This window comes from Meles meles, chromosome 5, assembly GCF_922984935.1.
Source record: "Meles meles chromosome 5, mMelMel3.1 paternal haplotype, whole genome shotgun sequence".
In the NCBI taxonomy this organism is placed as follows: domain Eukaryota; kingdom Metazoa; phylum Chordata; class Mammalia; order Carnivora; family Mustelidae; genus Meles; species Meles meles.
The window spans coordinates 55,172,504-55,192,252 of record NC_060070.1 but is presented as its reverse complement, the minus strand read 5'-3'; the positions used below and the strand labels follow the sequence as shown (position 1 = coordinate 55,192,252).

The 19,749-nt window shown below is 53.0% G+C and overlaps 1 protein-coding gene across 2 annotated transcripts in view; it reads right to left on the bottom strand.

The window, feature by feature from the left end:
* Nucleotides 1–361: 361 nt before the first annotated feature.
* The window catches only part of ZC3H12D (zinc finger CCCH-type containing 12D), a 29,987-nt gene continuing 10,599 nt past the window's right edge, over nucleotides 362–19,749 (bottom strand). For both annotated transcript variants that reach the window (XM_046006489.1, XM_046006490.1), the window contains 4 exons: nucleotides 11,716–11,855; nucleotides 7,379–7,613; nucleotides 4,754–4,860; nucleotides 362–3,743 (listed from right to left, as the gene is read on the bottom strand). In XM_046006489.1, the coding sequence (XP_045862445.1) occupies nucleotides 2,938–3,743; nucleotides 4,754–4,860; nucleotides 7,379–7,613; nucleotides 11,716–11,855 (1,288 nt within the window). In that variant the 3' untranslated portion in view covers nucleotides 362–2,937. The remainder of the gene's footprint in view (nucleotides 3,744–4,753; nucleotides 4,861–7,378; nucleotides 7,614–11,715; nucleotides 11,856–19,749) is intronic.

The window sequence follows — 19,749 nt, the reverse complement described above, 5'->3', positions numbered from 1 at the left end:
ACTATGAAGCGTGCACGTCGTCTCTTGGACTCTGACACTCTGGTTATGGAGAATGTTCTCTGGTTTGTTTCTCGACAAGCAAAGCAGCTTCATGGGCAGGAGACAATCCCAAGGACATCTCCACTTAGAAGGACCCCAGGCTTGGTTGAATTGATAGCTATCAACTATCTTGAAATTCTTGATCACTTTTGAACTAGGGGCCCTGCATTTTAATTTTACACGGGGGCCCCACAAGTTATATAGCTGGTCCTGGCTCCGGGCATTCCCTCATGGTGGGATTTGTGATTTCAAGTAGTTACTCCAGCTCCTTGAGTCCCCTCTCCCATCCCCCATCCCTTCATGCATCTTCCCCTCCCCCTGACCACAACTATGCTTTTCTCCCCCTAGGGACTCTTCTCCCAGACATGGGGAGCTTTCCCTGCACCAACTAGCAGTTGGCTCTTTGCTCCCTGACATGAGTTCTAGGTAAAATCCGGAGGGCTGGGGTTTGTTTTATCTGGAACAATGAGGACATGAGTGACTTCTGTTGCTTCTACCCCTTTAGCCCCCGATATTCTGCAGTTCTGCCCCAAACTGCCTTCCAGAGGCTTCTGGAAAAGCTGCATGAGCAAAAACACGGTCCGGCACCCAGTTACTCAGATTTGAGCAATCGAGGGTTCTGCTGCAAGTTGACACAAGAAAAAGTGGCATTTGTGAGATTGCTTTGTGGTTCTGTAAGGAGGATTTTAACAGTCTGGCAAACAGGTAAGCAGCCCGTGTGCCTGGAAACAGCCCACTGAGCAAAGGCCTGTCCTCGCCTTGGGCCTTGCTATTTCCCCTGGAAAAGGTGGATTCCAGCCTCTGACCCCCAAGAGAGGAATAACACCACATAAAGCAGCCATTACAATGGTCTTCATAACCACAATATTGAACGTGAAAACCTGACCTGAGGGGAGAAGCAGACACAGGAGAAAATGATATACAATTTGGTAACAGTCCAGATATGGAGAAAAGTGATTTACTTTTGGATCATGGTAACAGTTATGTGACCAGGAACTTTTCACTCACCCGTCCATCCATGATTTGTGTCATAAAGACATACCAAGACTTCGGAAAAGATTCCAAAGGGGATTACACCGAAATGTGCTGTCTCTTCACTTGTTTTTGTGCTTGTCTTAATCACAGTGAACCAAATAAAATAGCTTTACAGCTTACTTAAACTCAAACTTGTCCTCAAAGGAAGCAGTTTAAACATTTCCAACCGTAAGTCAGCCTTGCAACAATGCCACATCAGGAGACAGATCGGAGCGACAAAAGCAGCTCTAACATAAAGCTTGTCTTGCCATAAGAAAACAAACAAAAAAAAAACTCCGGGAGGGAAATCCAATTTTTCCAGAAACAGTTGACCGTCTTCAGGACTGAGGTCCCCAGATAATAAGACACAACTGTGGGTGCAGTGTCCTCCTTGGGGAAAAAGGAGTAAAAAGCAGATCTGGCTGAAGCACACTAAGAGGCTGGTTGAAATAGATGAAAGGGGTCACAGGGACACACACGTCGCTCTATCACCACTGGCAGCATTGACCGTGAGTTAGAGGGCTGGACACAGACTCTCCCGGGGGTACACCCTGGTGTGTGCCAACAATGCCCACAGCTGAGTGGTGCACTGAGAAGGGTTTCCCTTTGCACTCCCGGTCTGCAGGAAACTTTGGGGGGTTGGGAGCTGATTTTCCACTGGGAGGTGCCTCACACTCTCCCGATGGCCAGCCACCGAGGGCCCTCATGAGCAAATGAGCCAAGACCTACCCCACTGGACTTGTAACCCAGAGTGAATGGCCGACGCCCCCTAGAGATGCCAGGGCCCCCTGCGGACACAGGGTCCACACTCGGGAAGCCCAGTCTCATTTCTTGCCCATTGCAAATGGGTGGGTCCCTTTGCCCCCAAACTCAAAGCAGTAGCTGGCTGGAAGAAACAGCAACGGTGGGAGGGGCCAATAAACCTCCATGACTGAGGACAGCTCGGCTCTTCCCTGACCCACCTCAATGTTCCTGGGCACAAGTCCTGCCTGACTCAGTGGGCCTTGGCTCACGTGTGAGGGGCAGCTTAGAAAACTCAGTCAGTAGAGGAGCTTGCTGGAAAATGCCCTGAGGGAAGTCCCTGAGTCAAGAAAGGGGTGTGTGTGTGTGTGTGTGTGTGTGTGTGTGTGTGTGTGAAGGCCCCAGGAGCAGACCCTCAGGACACCATGGCCCTGCCCCGCCCCCACAGACCAGCAATCGCAATCTCAGAGTGATAAGTGGAGCCCACATATCAAGGCTAGAATTCTAGGTTCCCCTCATGAGGTAAGAAACAGCTCATCTGAAAACCTCCAGATGCCGATATCTCCATCAACCAACCGACTACATATTTCAAATGCGATTTGATACAATAAAATTCAGGGCCATGAACCAGGATTTTTCAAGCTTTTGCCCGGACCCACCTCAGGTTTACATGGGTACCAAGGGGATACAGGTGCACCCACCTGAAGCTAACAAACAGGAGTTTCATACCTAGCTTGATTACTTGCAGTGCACTCTGAGATTTCCTCTTTCTGGTGTGACCCATAAAATTGCCTTTGTGACCCACTTGTGGATTCCAGCTGCAGCTTGTCAAAACAGGCATGGAGTGTTCTAGACAAACCCTTGGAGCCGTCGGGGGACTCGTAGACTTCCACACATAAGACATCACTCCCTCCACGGAAGGGGCCAACCTTATTGACCTCCAGCAGCAAGCCCTGCAGTGTCAGGGAGGGTCATCGAGTGCCACCAGGAGCCTGGCTGAGGGTGAGGAAGCTGGCTTCCCTGACCATCTTTGAAGAAAAGGGGGAGGCACAGCAGCTCGCCCCAGGAGCAGGCTGACAACCCGCCCTGCCCAAGTGGTAGGGCAGGGCTGGGACATCACTTGCGGTGGCATTGGCGAGTTCCTTAGGATTTTCCTACAGGCGCACCAGACTTTTGGAATTTCTGGATGAGAAGGATGAGCCTGGTGACGTCGGAGAGCGCGGGGAACCGGGCCATGACGCTGTCCACCTGGTGCGGCGGGAAGATGCTGCAGAGCGCAATCCGCGCGCGCGCGCGCGCGTCCGCCTCGCTGAGAGCGGAGGGAGGCGGCGACCCCGACGGTCCCCCAAAGGCGCCGTAGCCCCAGCCGCTTTCCGCCCAGGCCGAGCGGCCCGGGAACCGGCCGGACGCTGGGGGAAGGGCGCGCGCGTCGGCGGGCCATCTGCGCTGGGGGAGCAGCTCACTGTGCGCGGCCCCGGGGACGTACCCCCCGCGCGGCCGGGACGGCGGGCCGGACGGGACCCGGGGGCTCGGGAGGTCGGGCGGGGCTGCCGGGGTCGGAGAGGGTCCCCGCGCCACCCAGTCCGGGCGGCGCGGCTGGGGCGTGAGGCCGGCGTCCCGAGAAGGCGTCCCTAGGAGCCCCGGGTCGTCGCTGAAAGCGAGCCGCGAGAAGCCGCCTTCGAGCGCTGCCAAGTCGGCCGCCGGCCGCGCAGAGAGCAGACTGCGCGCGCCGGGCTCCGGGGCCCCCGGCCAGGCCGTGGCGGAAGCGCCTCGGGGCCCCGCATGCTCTGCCCCGGCCGCCGCCGCCCGCGCGCCCCTCAGCCGCTCCGCCTCCGCGCCTCGCCAAGCCCGCGTCAGCGCTCGCAGCTCGTCAGCCACCGCCAGCTGCACCAGGTGCGGCCTCTCGGGGTGGTAGAACTTGCACTTGACTCCGTAGGTGCATTTCTTGCCTGGAAGGGGCGGGGCAGTGGTAGAGGGCAGGGTGAGACCTCGGGCGGGAGGACGACGAGGTGGAGAGAAGCGCCCGGGTCCGGGTTAGAAGGGTGAGGGTGTGGTACGCTCCCCCACTCCCCCCCCCACCCCCAATGCTGTAGGGCGCTGGACCCAGTAATCTCAGTGTCGGGCAGGGAGATTGGGGATGTGGAAACTCCCTTTGACCAGGGACTGAGACCTCTAGATCCAATGACCTTCGACCTCCACTTCCCCAGGGACCCTGTGGATGGGGCTAGCCTCGGGATAGGGTGGGGAACAGCTGCTGGAGGCATAAGACCGCACCTCCAGTTCTGCCTCGGTTTCCATCACTGGCCTCATTCCTTCTGCGAACCATTGCCCTCTCCCTACAGGCTAACAGAGGTGATCCTGTAATGTATCGCCCAAACCTGGACCCTGCTGAGGGTGGGAGCAAAAGGAGCCAACCTGAATGTATGTATGTGCGGTCGCCTTCATTCTAACAAGAAGTGACTTTGAGTATCACCTAAGTATCACACAAGAAGCAAGACCTGGGATGTTAAACCAGCAAACAAAACCCAACAGTCTTGCCAAAGCAAGTTAGTGAAAGCTGGCTAGAAGCGCTGTGGGATAAAGTCCTTAATTCTTAATGGATAGCATTGACCGAAGTCCGTGAAATGGTGGGGCAGGCTGTCCACACACGGTGCCAGGGTGCCAGGGGGAGGGACTGAGGAGGAGGAGTTTGGGGGTACACATAGCTTCCTTGCTTCCTGGATGCGACTTAACCTGTGGAGGACCCCCGCCTCTGGCCCTCGCAAATCCTCCAGTGCCACCGGCACCCATGACGTCTGTCCATCCTTGTAATAACCAGGCCAGCGTGCGCGGGCCAGACAGGTTGAATTAGCTCTGCAGTGTCACACAGCTGGGTAGGCGTGGACCCCGGACTAGAACCCGGGCTGCTGCCTCGATATGGGACCTGACCCAGGAGGATGGGGCATGGGGAGCTACTCACCATAGGGGCAGTGCTGCCAGGATGGCTCGGGGGGCTTTGGCTTCCGGCTCAGGAAGTTGCTCAGAGTGGGTCCCCGGCGGCCCAGGGGGTCATCGGGGGGCATGAACCTGTAAACAAGCACAAGGGGCCAACTGCTGGACCCCCCCCCCCCCAGGCACTCACCCCTGGCACCTGTATGGGGAGTGGGCCCCAGCCAGCCGGTGCAAGAATGGCAGCACCAGGCATGGCGCTGGCCTGGGATCCCCATGCAGGGCTGCTTCTAGAGAACTCCCCAGAGGGTGTGTAGCATTTGAAAGCAGAATCACCCTTGCGTCTCATGGACCCTAGGAGAGGCCTAGCCCAGCTCGCAGAATCACCGAAGGCTCCCGGCTTCACACAAGTCCTACTTAGTGGGACTCTCGGGTGGTTCTGGAGTCTGCATTATAACAACTTTCTAGGTGATTCTGACCCACTGAAATGGAACACTCATTGCTCTAGGGATTCCCTGGGCCCCAGTCTGAAAGCAACTCTAAACTGCTTTCCCACTGACCTCAACAGAAGGGCCGAGACCTCCACGGGGCAGCAGACAGCCCTGGGTCTGTGAGCCCTGGCTCAGATCCCACTTCTCCCATGTTGCTCCACAGCTCTGGACATAGGCTCGTGGGGGAGTAAATATTAATAGAGTTTGAAATGCTAGCAGGGAGCCAGTGAGGAAGCAGACTCGGGCGGGGGGGGGGGGGGGTGGGCACACAGAGCCTCGGTGACAGGCCCAGCCCCTCCTCGGCAAACTCAGGGAGCTCTGGGGTTGGTCTCAGCTTGTGCGGCTCCCTGACCCCAGCCCTGTTCTTGGATGATACCAGCCTGCCCCCTCTCTGCCCCTTCCCATCTTCCTGGCGTGTAGTTTCCCAACGAAGGGAATGCATCCTCAGTGGGCCCACGGCTCAGAGAGGGAAAGGGTCCTCAGAAGGAAAACTCCCCTCCCCATCCATTTTTTATATGAATAGTTCTATTTCCAGGCGGCACTTCCAGGTCATACAAAGTTTCCACCAGAGGACTTCTGGACCCTAAATGGCAGGGCGAAGGGGGGGCCTGTTTTTAATACGTTGGAGTCCCTCTGAGAGTCAAGGGTCATACTGAGTCCCACTGTGCAGACCATGTACACTAGGCCAGCCCAGTTCGGGGCAATCCCCAGGCCCAGGCAGCCTCTGTGGCTCAGATCCCAGCTTCCCAGCTACAGAGCCAGCTTCTCCAAGTTGGGCGCTGACCAAGAATCTTAGGGAGCCGCCCGCTACGGTTATTAGAGGTTCCCAAAGGCTTCACCTCCGCTCTCCGCCGGGCCTTGGCCACGGCCAGCTGCGCCAAGAGGGCCCTATGGACGTGCCTGGGGCACTGGGGCAGGCGTCCTCTCCTACAGGAAGGCTCTGCCTCCTGACAGTCAGGGGAACCTTCTGACAGGCCCTTACCAGGGCCCAGTGCATCAAAAGGACTTGGCTGGGGCCCTGGGCTGTCACCAGGCCAAGGGCAGCCATGATCCATCAGACCTCAGTGAGGATTTTCTGGAACCCACTGTTATCAGACTTGCCAGATTTCTCTGGGCCTGAACTGGATGGAGGGAACCGCTGGCCCTGAGTACGTGGACATGACCATGGGGGCTACTGGGGGGTAGCTGCTTGCAAATGTCTTCCCTGGGGCTTAGGAGGGTGGGAGTAGGGACAGGCATGCCCACAAATGGCAAAGCCTCTGTTTGAAACCACACCTGCTGCCTCCAAAGCCCTAGCTCTTTGCTGAAGTGGGAGCGATGTCCCAGCTTGCTGTGCCCTCCCCACCCGAGGCTAGCCACAGACCCATGCCCACCTTGCCGGGCTCCTGGCCTTGGCCTTTAGCACACCTGAGGACATCTGCCTTGCTTTCTCCTCACCTTAGCTCCATCCAGGAGCCCCTGCCCAGCACGTGCTAACGGGTTCTCACCATGTGTTCCCGACATCGCCCTCCCCCAGCTAGAGCTGGGTAGTTCACCTGACCCAGGGGAACCAATCTCAGGGACAGAAGAACCATCTAGATTCTTTTGAAATTTTCAACCAACAGGTAATGAGACAGATTCAATTCCAAGATTTTCACAACCCAGGGAGACGAGTCCCACATGCAATTCAAAAGTTAAAAAACAAAACAAGACAGAAATATAAAATAAGTGGATGGAAGTGCGATGAAGTTCAGATCTCCCCCAGGATGCCTGTTTCGGGACTCTTGCTTGCAATCGTAAATGCTTTAAAAATAAAAGCAACATGTTGATGGTGTCCCAGCTCCTGCTTTGCCCACCTGTGGGCAACTCGGTGCCAGGTCAGCTGTGTGCGGGCATGGACACAGAAAGGTCATAGACAGTTGGGACAAAATAGTCCTGCTGGGGAAAGGCGGTCACGAAAGAGAGGAGAGCCAGAGGGACAGGGAGAAATGATGCAGCCCAGGAGGGAGAGTGGGTGACTTCCGGGGGGACTCCGTCTCCAGGGCTGAGTGCCCTCTCCTTTGACGTGATGTGCCTGTGACTGCAAGCCCCACCCACACCCTGGGCTTAGGCTGGTTGGAGTGGCTTTGTGCTGGTCACCCTAGCCCCCTACCCCAGGGACCAGGACCCCCTGTGCCGCCACATACCGGTCGTTGACGAAGGAGAACATGAGCAGCCTCTGCTCGATGAACCACTTCCACTCGGGGTTCTCACTCTGAAGGTCGCGGTAATTGTCGTTGGAGACTATGACCCCGTCCAGCTCGTAGGCCACCTTCACGATGTAGCGGTCATCATAGCAGACCACCCGTTTGCCGTTCACCTTGCGGGACGGGGTGTACACAAGCACGGCCTGCTTCTCCAGCGCCTCCAGCACGTGCTGCTCTGGGGGCCACAGGGCGGGCAGGAGATAGAATGTGGCGGCTTCCGGGGCAGGGCTCCCACCCCCAAATCCATCCTCACACCCCCAGCATGCTCGGCCGCTCAGGGAGCCTCTCTGAGCCAGCTGCCTCCTCCCCCACCCACGGCCCGGCCTGGCAGCTCAGTGAGGACCTGGGGGGTCCTAAGAGGCGTGTGCCAGCAGCCTGGGGTCAAGGGGACCCGAGTCATGACAGGATTCCCAAGAACGGTACTCAACAAGGCAGAGTCACTTCAGAAGGCACAGTGAAGCCATAGCTCTTGTCCTTCTGATGGTTACATGACATGAGGCCCTGCCACACTAGACACCAGAGTCCTTCTGGAGAAAGACGTTGGAATTTTAACTGGAATCCTGGCAATGCCAGTTTCTAGAAGACTTGCAATCTCCCTGAAAGGTTCCTGCCTGGGCCCACAGCTCAGAGCCACTGTCCATCTTCCCCATGGTATAGGGGTCTGCTTGGGACACCTTCGGGATAGAGCCTCCCATACCACAGCTCTGAGGGACCCAAGAATGTAATAGGAGGCATCTGGGATTAAGAATCTGTAACCTGGGGGGCAGCCTGTGTGGCCCAGTCATTGAGCATCTGCCTTTAGCTTGGGTCCTGGGATCAAGTCCCTGTGTTGGGGCTCCTTGCTCTGCGGGGAGCCTGCTCCTCCCTCTCCCACTCCCCCTGCTTGTGTTCCCTCTCTCACTGTCAAATAAATAAGAAAAAATCTTTAAAAACAAAACAAAACAAAAAAGAATCTATAACCTGGGGGCTCCTGGGTGGCTCAGTGGTTTAAGCCTCTGCCTTCGTCTCAGGTCATGATCTCAGGGTCCCATGATGGAGCCCCACATCAGGTTCTCTGTTCAGTGGGGAGCCTGCTTTCCCCGCACCTCTCTGCCTGCCTCTCTGCCTACTCGTGACCTCTCTCTCTCTGTCAAATAAATAAATAAAATCTTTTTTAAAAAAAACAAAACACCTATAACCTGGATTCTTGTCTCCAGTCCCACTCGTAAGCACCTCGTCCCTCTCTGAACCCCAGATTTTGCATTTCCTATAAAATGAGGATAGTGAGTCCTCCTTCACATCCTCAGTGTCTGTGAGCAGACTGGATGAGCTCATCCAGTTCCCAGGTAGACAGGTGGGGAAGTGAACGCATATCACGTAGCACAAGGTCTCTTATGGGAGCTAAAATCCACATTCCTGGAAAGTTTACTCTTTGACCTTAGCTGTGCCTTTGGGGGCATGCCAAAGAAAATCCCTTCTACCGGTAACAGTTACTCAGAACTTGGAAGAACATCAGCGTCTCCTTCACAAATTGTTTCTTCCCTCAAGTCGACATCGTTTCCTACATGACATGGTTTCCAGACTTTTAAAAAGAAGTACATAATGCGTAGAGGGTACAAAGGGTCCTTTTTTAAAAGCCACCTGCGCAGCACTCCCTCAGAGAAGTCACCCACCCCGTGAGCGCCTCCCCACTTTGCTGCTCCCCTCAAAGTAGCCCAAAGTGTAGAACTTTGTGTTTATAATTCCCTTCCTTTCATTTTCAAAAATGTGTAGGTTTCCATTCCCCAAAATGACTATGTTCAAGGTGATCAGGACCCTCTAGACTTTACACAATGGAATCACGCATACATATTCTCCTGCACTTGCTTTCTTCCTTTAACGTCGTGTCAGGGAGGTTGAGCCGTGTCCACAGGTTCACTGCTCTCGGTTCTGCATGTAAGTCTCCCGGGGGACAGAGGTACAAGGATTTCTCTAGGGCGTACCTCTAAGAGCGATGCTGCTGAGTCGCAAGGAAAGGCACTTTCGACAAGACAATGCCGAGTTGTTTTCCAAAGTGGGTATATCAAGTTACAACCTAATAGCATTTTAGTAAACTTTGTCAATGCTTGGCATTTTCAGGTTTCTGAATGCTTGCCAATCTGGTGGGTGTACAGTGGCCTCTTACTGTGGTTTTATTTTGCATTTTTTTGGATACTAATGAGATTGAGCATCTTTTCATATGTTTATTGGCCATTTATGTTTTCCCCTGGGTGAAAGGCCTATTCATGCTTTAGTTCATCTTTCTGATGGTCCTTTGTCTTTGTCTTATTCATTTGGAGAAGCTCTCTGTAGATTCTGGACAGTAACCCTTCATCAGGAATGTGTGACAGATGGCCTCTCCCAGTTCAAGGCTTGTCTTTTCATTTTTTTTGTTTTTGTGGTATCCACTAATGAGCAGAAGCTTTTATTTTAATACAGGCAAATTTATGAATCTTTCCCTGAAGATTTGCACTTGTCATGACTTGTTTAAAAATTCCTTCCCTACCCCAAAGTGATTTCCCTACCCTTCACCCATCCTCTATTTAAATATCACACAACTGTTGAGAACCGCCATTCCCCATGTTCAGACACTAAAGAATGATTGGGGCTAACTGGCTCCTGGTAGAGAACTGAACACAAGTATTTACCGCCACCTCCTTCTCATGGTTCCACTGAAGCAGTAATGAAGAAGTACACAACGGGGCGGGGGTCCATAATCACATTAAAATGGGCCAAGGAATAGCAGCAAACCCAGGATAACAGCAGAGAAACCAGGAGAGCAGCAAGTCCAGGAAACGACATTGACCCCGTAGCACAGTATACTAAAATTGACCCCGTAGCACATTGGGAGCCACAGTCCAGAATGTGTGTAGAAGGCTGAAGGGGATGCCTGGGTGGCTCAGTCGGTTAAGCGTCTGCCTTAGGCTCAGGTCATGGTCCCAGGGTCCTGGGATCAAGCCCTGCACTGGGGTGCCCTACTCAGCAGGGAGTCTGCTTCTCCCACTCCTCCCTGCCCTTGCACTCTCTCATTATCTCTGTCACTATCTCTCTCTCTCTCTCTCTCTCTAATAAATAATATAATCTTAAAAAAATAATGTTTAAGAAGAGAAACTATTAAAAAGAAGGCTGAAGTGGATTGGGCGCCATTCTCCCTGCAAAGGCCAGAGCGTTCAGGCCAGGGGAGAGGGAGTGAGACGAGGGCAGAAGTCAGGGTGAGAGCTACTCCTGGGGCTGCTGCACCCACCTTTTCCCTACCCTTACCACCATAAAGAAACTGAGGTGTCACTAGGAAGGGGGAGTTTGCCGTGTGGCCTTTGACCTCGAGTAAAACCATCGTGGTTGTGGCATTGCAGTGAACATGGGCTGGGCTGCCCAGACTCCTGCCTGCTGGGTCTGCCCGAGCGAGATCTGCCGGTCAACACTGATGGCCCGCCCCGCAGCTCCGGGAAAGAGCCACACACCAGGGGAGAAAACACAAGGAAATCACATGGATATGGATCTAAGCTCTAACCAAACTGGCTCTTTATCCACAAATAAAAACTGGCAATCAAAAAATCACCAGACTTTTGAGAAGACGTAACAGCACACACACATAAAGGGAGAGAGAGAAAGAGGTCGGGGGGAGGTGGTGAACAAAGAGAAGTGGCCCCTCAAAAATAAACAGCATTCACAGAACTGAAGAGAACTTTTTAGAGTCTATATTACAAATGAAATAGTCTACGAAGACTTCATCCCTAAGACAGGAGTGTCATTTCATTTAAGAAAGAAAGGCGGAGAATCTGAAAGAGAAGAAGAATCGGTAATTGGTGACCATGGACAGAATTAAACACAACACCAAAAGTTTTTGGTTAAAAGGTTGAAAGAGGGGCACTTGGGGGGCTCAGTCGGTTAAGCATCTGCCTTCAGCTCAGGTCATGATCCCAGAGTCCAGGGATCAAGCCCCACGCCGAGCTCCCTGCTCAGCGGGGAATCTGCTTCTCCCTCTCCCTCTGCACACAATAATTTGGGGGACTGAATCCTTCACACTAAAAGACAAAAAACCTGTTTATTCGTCTATTCAACAACTATGCACTGAGCACCTGCTGGAGGGCAGGTACTGTGCTAGGTGCTAGCGCTATGGCAGTGAGTATCCACAGTCAGCGCTTTCGGGAGCTTACAGTCCAGGGAGGAAGACAGACATGATCACACCAATAGCTAAGTAGGTAATTGACTTTAACTGTCCCGAGTACTTCCTAGGAAAGTCGGACAGTACTTCATGAGCATATCCCTGCTACACCTACCTCTAATAGGGGTGTCGGATCTTGGTGGGTCTTTCCTCCAGGATGGGACAAAAACTTTGATGTAGGTATGTCCTCTGTCCCTGAACCAGTCCACAGCCAGCTGGATTCCCCGGCAAGAGAAGGCTTCTTTATTTCCATGGCTACAAAGGGAAAACAAAGAAATCTGTAGAGTCACAGGAAGGGTTCCCGAATGATTTCCCCTGGGAGTATCCTGAATCACAGTCTCCTCATCAAAGGGAATCAGGGAAATCTGCATTTTAAAAATAGTTTGTTCTTTGCAAACAGTTCATCCCTTAACTGGCGCCGTGCAGCATGTGATGGTTCGTATGTGGAGAGGGCACTGGGCTCCAAGGGACGTGCGTTCTGAGGAGGAATAGACAAGAACCCCCTTTTCAGCTGAAGCTGATAAGGATCTAGACAGGATGGAGGAGAGTGGCCATCTGCAGAATGCTCTTGTCCTAAGAGAGGGGTGTCAGTGTGTTTTGGGGCTCCCCAAGTCCAAGTAAGGAGGCCAATGTGCTCCCCAAATGCTCCTCGATGGAGGCAGGAAAGAGAGAGCAGCATGAGAGGAGGCCCAAGACCAGGCAGGGCCTTGCGTGCCTTCCTGAAGGCTTTCTTCCCCTAAGACCAATGAGAAGCCATAGAAGGATTTGAAGACGGGGGGGTCCACATGATGTGACGTGATCCAATCCTGGGTATGTTTCCCAAAGCTGTAGCACAGCAGACACTTAATTGGAAAGGAGCAAAGTGGGGGTGAGGTCCCAGGTAAGAAGTTGTCACAGTCATCACAGCAAAACTAGATAATGACGTGGGCCACACGGGTGGTGTCGGAGAAGGGAGAAGGGGAGGTGAACCTGAGAGATATTTAGAAGAGAAAAATCTCTAGAATGTGGTGACTGACGGGATAAAGGATGATAGAGAAGAAGGCTCTGAGGAGGCCTCCGGACCTCTGGCTTGTGCAGCTGTGGACTCCCGGTTGACCCAGGGAGTTCTGGAGGAGGACAGGGTGTGGAGGGAAAGAGTTCTGTCATGGACACACAGCAAGGGGGAGAAGCCTCTGCGAGGTCTGGGTGGAAAGGCTAAGGACACAGCTGGGGTCCAGAAGAGAGTCCTGGGCGATGTGCTCACACAGCGGCTGGAGCCATGGCATGGCGAGAATGGCCTGGCCTGGAAGATGGGTCTGGGGGCACTCTGGGACTCAGGAGCTGGTTACGGGGAGATGGGGCAATCTCACAGGACAGACAGAAAGGGTCAACCAGGTCACAAGGAAGTTAACCAGAGGAGGCCAGCATTGTGCAAGCCACAGGAAAGAGGCAGCCCAGTGCTTCTCAGAGGGACCCACGAAGTCTGAAAACATCCCTCAGACTGAGTCTGTGCAGGTCAGTGATGTTTTGCTGGCGAGGGAGACAAGCAGATAGACCTGAGATAACGAGACTGAAGAATCAGACTTAGCTCTGGGTGCCACTCAGCCTGGCCTCAAGGGGAGGTCACTCTCTGCTCTGCTTCCCGCCCAGCCACCTGCACAGCCTGCAGCCCTGTATCCTGGCAGGCACCTTCTCCACGCCTACCACAGGACCTTTGAACCGGATATTTCTTATACTCTTGGCCTGGTCCATGCCTCATTCTCCTTCAGATCTCACCTTCATCTCTACTTCCTCAAGAAAGCATCCCCGGACCCTTATTCTGAGTCCTCAGGGGACTAATCCCAGTTGAAGGATGACATCCACCCTAGGAGGAACAGGTCTCCCCCTCCTAGATCACAAGCTCCTTTTGCTCCCTACTGAATTCCCAGCACATGGCATGGTGCCCAGTGATGGGTAGCAGGTCAGTAAAGATGTGTTGAGTACATGAGCGGCTAAGAAGACGCAGGTCCTTTGAGCAGCTAGAGGAGGAACAGCCCCAGGGGAAGAGCTAGAAAGACTTCAGCAGGGGCGCCTGTGTGGCTCAGTGGGTTAAAGCCTCTGCCTTCAGCTCAGGTCGTGGTCTCAGGGTCCTGGGATCGAGCCCCGCATCGGGATTTCTGCTCAGCAGGGATCCTGCTTCCCTTCCTCTCTCTCTCTCTGCCTGCCTCTCTGCCTACTTGTGATCTTTCTCTCTGTCAAATAAATAAATAAAATCTTTAAAAAAAAAAAAAAAAAGAAAGAAAGACTTCAGCACAGGGAAGGCTCGGCATGCCTAGGGACCAAAGAGGGAACAGAGTGACTGGGGGCATGGAGAGGGGGCAAAGGGGAGAGTTGTATGGGTTCTCAAAGAGCCGAGGGTCACTGGGACCCCCGTCTGCTGAGAAGCCTGGTCTCCAGCAACCCGCCTACATCCAGACAAGGACAAGTCTCCCGATTTTCATGCTGCAGTTTGTCTTGGGCCCTGCTGTTTCCTCCGAGGGGTCAGGAGAGCTCCGGGTTTACAAGAGAAGAACAGGAGTCTCTGGAAACACGATCTCCATTTTGTGGAGAGACTAAAGGAGAACTCGGAACTGCTCGGGTTCCAGTGATGATCAGGAACCAGGCCTTGCGTCCTACATCGGTAGTGTCTTCCGGTTTAGAGAAAATAGCCCTCTGGCCGTGGAGGCTCCGCTGGGAGGCTGATGCAAACAGTAGGGAGAAAAAATGTCAGCGTCTGTGGTGAAAAGAAGAGGAAATGGACAGCGCGTCCCTCTGCCCCAGCGGAAGCTGAAAAAAGAAAGGCGATGGAGGGAGAAGGAAGGGGTCGTTTCCAGGGCCCTTACCCCTGCATTCCCCAACTGTTCTACCCCCTGAGCCAGAAGCAGAGGGCTGAGGGTAGAAACCTCAGGATGGGTGCGAAGAGGAGGCCAAAGGCTTTTCAGAGAAATCCTGGTTTTAGCAGATGCAGCCTCCCAGGGGGCTACTGGGATACGTTGGAGGAAAGGGACAGACAGTTGAGCTGGAAGCAACATTTCTGGATCCCTTGCATGCCCGCAGGCCTGGTGGATTGTCTGAGGCCTGGGGATGGACAAACAGGCCCCTGGAGGGGGACAGAACTGTAAGCCAGGATGGCATCCCAAAAGGCCAAACAGGACCAATGACCTTTCTCTGCTGACCCTTCTAGAAGCCAGGCCAGGCCAGACCAGTCACCCTTTAGCAGAGACCAATGAGGGTCCCAGACCCCCCTCTCCCAGCCAATATCGGGTCTCTAAGCCCCCAGATGCCATTTGTGAGAAGAGCAGGGGAGAGGAAAATGAACCCCAAATCATCCAGAAGGCAGAAGACACTGAGATATCACAAACTGTTAAGTTTAGGTTTGCTCTCTCTGCTACCTAAACAGGTAGGGAAGAGATCGCATCTTCCCCAGAAAAGGTCTATTTTCTGTGTACATTAAGCAGAAATGTGAACAACTAAAGACACTCCATCTCCAAACATGCCTCTGTCGGTGGCAACGAGGTCTCCCCTCCATCAGTTCCCTAGTAAACATATCACTGCCACAATTCTTTTAAAATGGTTTCTCGAGTTCTCTCTTTTCTGTGACTTCCCATCTGTTTCTGTGACTGCACACCTTTGTGGGTGGGTGCTGGAGGGGCCCCATTCAGTGATGAGGCTGAGCCCAGTCCCTCCAAAGAGGCAAAGGTGAGCAAGGCAATGAGTTCTGGTGATGGGCAGGACCGCAGCCTGCAGGGGCCCTCCTGGGGGCATGGAGGGGAAGAAATGGTAGCTCAGGAGTTCAGGAAGAGAAAAACTGAGGAATGGTGCTACCATCCGATTCGTGCAGCAAAAACGGGTCCCACGGCCTCTTTCACACAAGACTCCAAGATGGCGAACCCTTAGCCAAGAGTTTCAAAAGGACAACAAATACCATGAAGTCCAGGAGAAGATGGAACAAGCACACATCAGCTCATAGCCTTTTTTCCCTCCCTAAGAAGTATTCTCCCTTCCAGCTTTGACTCCAGGTAAGGGAAGTCAGGGACTAAACCCTAGAGTCACTCAAGCTGTTGTCTCTGGAATGGAGGGTTTTCATTCAGATCCGTGGTTCTGCAGGACTGGATTCCCACACACCCCACCCCGACCTCCCCTCTGAGCCTTCTGGTCTCTTTTGAGATGTGGAGACTATTATTGTTCAATCCTTGCCGTATATATATATATATTTTTTAAACCAACCTCAAAACCCCATTATGGCTGCCCTATTTTTGACCACAGAAAGCCCCATGACAGGATTGAAGCCACAAGCAGGGACCACCTTCTTGCCGCGTTGGGCGGGGGGGGGGGGGGGTGTCTCTCTCTATGAGCTGGCAGAGCTCCCAGTCAGGCAAGAAAGCCCCACGGTTGCCCTAGGACCACACCGCTCGGCACACAGATGAAAATGCAGAAGCCGAAAACACCTGCTCCTTTGCGCAGCCCTCCACTCACTCAACATTGATTTGTGAGCAAGGCTCTGTGCTGGATCCTCAGAGACTAGTGACCAGGACAGCCTTCATTCATGCGTCCTGGAGCTCATGTTTAATATTTGTGGAGTCATATGTACCGGGCCACTTGGCACTCGGCGCTCCAATCATTACAAGGAGCCCCTGAGGAAGTGACCGTCCTTCCACCATACCCTTGAGGAAACTAAAGCAAAGAAATGTGCCCAATTCCCTGATCTGATGACAGGTCTCAGAGCCTGACCTGTGGGGTTGCAAACTCCTCCACTTCATCTCTTATCCCAAGTGTTCCTGCCCCTCCCCGTCCCTGCCCCTGGAAGCAAGACAGTAATTCTTTCAGAGCTTAAGTCACCTGCTGTTACAAGGCTGGAGTTGGGGGGAAGGACCTTAGCTCTTTTTTAAAAAAAAATTTTATTTATTTATTTGACAGAGAGAGAGATCAAGTACACAGGCAGAGAGAGAGGAGGAAGTAGGCTCCCACCAAGCAGACAGCCCGACATAAGGCTCAATCCCAGGACTCTGAGATCACGACCTGAGCAAAAGGCAGAGGCTTAACCCACTGAGCCACTCCAGTGCCCCAGGACCTTAGCTCTTATTAACGTTCACTGCAAACCAGCTCCTCAGGCAGCTGAGAGCCAGGCCCTGGGAAAAGGAGACAGAGGAGAGAGGTTTTGAATAAAGGGAGGGTGGTAAGGGGAAATGGGCATCTGCCTGTGGCAGAATTTGTCTGCAGGACAATCCCGCCTGCGGCAGCCAGGTTCTGCAGCCCTTTACGGGAAGGCGTCCACCTCACGACTCATCGCTGTCGCAGTCTCTTGCCCAGGAGGTTCTGCAGAAGTCAGCAGCTCACAGAACCGTCCCTCAGAGCGTGTGGTGGCAGTGGCAGGGTGGGAGGAAAGGAAAAGAGAAGTGATGGTCCCTTCGGAGCATGAGCTGTGAAGGCACACCACTCTTTCCATTCCGTTTCTTATTTGGGGTTAAACTGCAAACACCTGGAACCTGGAGTTTATAGCCTTTGCCCCAAAAGATCTTTCCCCAGCTCATGTCAGGGGGAAGAGAAAGGGTGGCCTCCGGAAGAAGGGGCACCTTCATCTCAGAGAAGGAAAAACAGGTGCAGACCTAGCCAGCATAGGTCAGAGGCAACTCAGGAACTCCATAGCAGATGTGGCCCCCAGCCTTGGAGGACAGCCTCCACTAGTAACCCACCGGGGTAGGGGGGAGGCTGAAGAACCCCCACCCCCTTGCAGGCCTGAGGTCTGATCACTGAAGATTAGTGACTCCAGGAATAAGTCAGATTCTATTGAGGTTTCCAAGAGTTTAAAAATGTACATAAGAACCCAAACAAAAAGCCCTGTGCACCCCAAAATGAGGGCACATTTACATGAAACCCTCGTCTGGGAGCAGCAAGAGGATGTGAAATTATCAGGTGGTTTTTCGCCGAAGCTGAAGTCCTTCCAATCTCTCTTTTCCGGCATTTGCCTACAGAATGCACCACCCAGGAGGCAGCAGTCAGCCCCTGAGAAGCCGCATAGCTCTTAACACACAGTCCACGAAAGCCACCGTCTAGTTCAAAGCCTGCTGGACCCTGTCCTCAGGCTCAAGTGCGACGCCCTCGAGTACACTGAGCCCACACCCTCCTCTCTCCAGTATGGACATGAGTGCGCATGTGCACAGGCCCATCCACGCCCCCTCGAAGGTGCGGGGACTGTGCAGGCAAGTCAGTCTATGCGCGGCTCCACCAGAACCACGGCTCAGTGCACATGCGCAAACCTCGGTACATATTCCCAACAGGCTGGCGGCAGCAGGAGAGACTTCCTGGGCACCGGTCCTGCAAAGACCACCTGCCCCCTGGTGTGGAAGTGATGGCACCCAGCAGAGCCTGTCTGCAGCAGGCAAGTCAGGGCTCATCCTGCCTGGGAAGGGCTCTGGTCTGCCCAGGCAGCCTCTGGCGCCAGAGTAGAAGTCCATGGGGTCAGTCTCCCACTCCGAGACGTTTTCAAAGGCTGGAAAGCCAAATCTGCACAGCGCGGGAGAAAGTGCAGGACTTTGGGAAGAGCTCTGGAAGCAGAGCCTGGCACTTAATAGCTCTGTGACCTTGGGTAAGTAACCTATCCTCTCTGAACCTCTGCAGAAGAGAAATTCTTTTGTAAGAAGAAGGCATTTAATGCATAAAATAATCACCTTGAATCCTGGAATGTTACTGGTGGAAAGCCACTGAAGATGATGTTGATAATGATAATGATTTCATCCAACCTTTTAATTGTATAAACAGGGTTCAAAAACGTCAGGTGACCCACTCCGAGGTCACACAGCTGAAAAGCTAGATCTGTACTGTCCAATACATAGGCAATCACCACAGGTGGCTATTTGCATTTAAATTCAAATTAACTCAAAAGAAATAAAATTTAAAATTCAGCTCCTTGGTCACAATAGCCACATTCCAAGTGCTTAGCAGCCCCATGTGTCCAGTGGCCATCGGAATGGACAGTGCAGGTATAGAACTTTCCATTATCAAAGGGAGTTTTGTTGGGCAGGTCTCAGTTAGAGGTCAGGACTGAGAGCTTCAGACTCTCATCGGCTCCTGGGGACATCAAGGACATGTGCTCCAATCTGCCTTTTAAGTCCTTCCCCACTTCTTCCAGGGCCAGACAGCAGATGAAGCTGTAACCTCTTCAAAAGCAGAGAATGGGCAAATCTGTGATGCTACAAAACCTCAGGAAAGGAGAATTTTCAGAAACCACGTTTCTGAGGTTAACTGAGTTTTGAGATCAGCAGATCATAACTAGACACTATGTTGGGTTTCAAACTACCCATTGCCTCTAAAGGGTGAGCCCCACACTGAAATCTGTCCTTTGCAACTGGGACTGGGTGGAGCCTGAAGGTCATGGGTCATGTGGGAGTTGGTTGGAGGACATAGTAGGAGGACACTGTCGTCAGAGAAGGAGCAGGGAATGGGGCAGGACCTCAGACCCCAGCATCTCCCAGACTTGCCCCTGAGCAAACCAAGTCCCACCCACCAGCTGGTGGTTGTGCAATGTATCTTTTTTCCTAATTAAGGATGCAGGGAGCTGGGGAAAGGGGTGGGATGTTTGTGTGCGTATAGACACATGTGTGCGTGCACAGATATGTCCACACGCTGAGACCTCACAAAGACACACGTGTGCTCGTTGACTGAGATGCTGTTTAGGCAGCAAGTGTGTGAAAGCATTAGAGCTCTGACACACTCTTTATAACAAGCTTAAATGATGGCTTTCATTTGTCACCCACACATATGGAGCATGAAGGGGTTAAATGGATGACAGCAGTGGGAGGTGGGGGTAGGAATAAATGGGTTTATCTGGGATGCATCATGGTCACACACAAGGAGAAGATGCTGTTCAAGTTTGAATTCCAAGCAGCAACAGAGATTTTCATCAATAGAAAATCCTCCAGCACCACCCTATCAAAACAATTTCTAAAAACTGTCTGTTCCCCAAGAGAGCCTGCCCACACTTTTCCTGTAGCACCTGACATAGTCCTTCTAGCCCACAGCCGTTCTTCTGATCTGGGATCACAGAGCTAGTACAGTCTTAGGCCTGGAAAGGTCTTCACTTTAAGAAATACCCTTTTAGGGGCGCCTGAGTGGCTCAGTGGGTTAAAGCCTCTGCCTTTGGCTCGGGTCATGA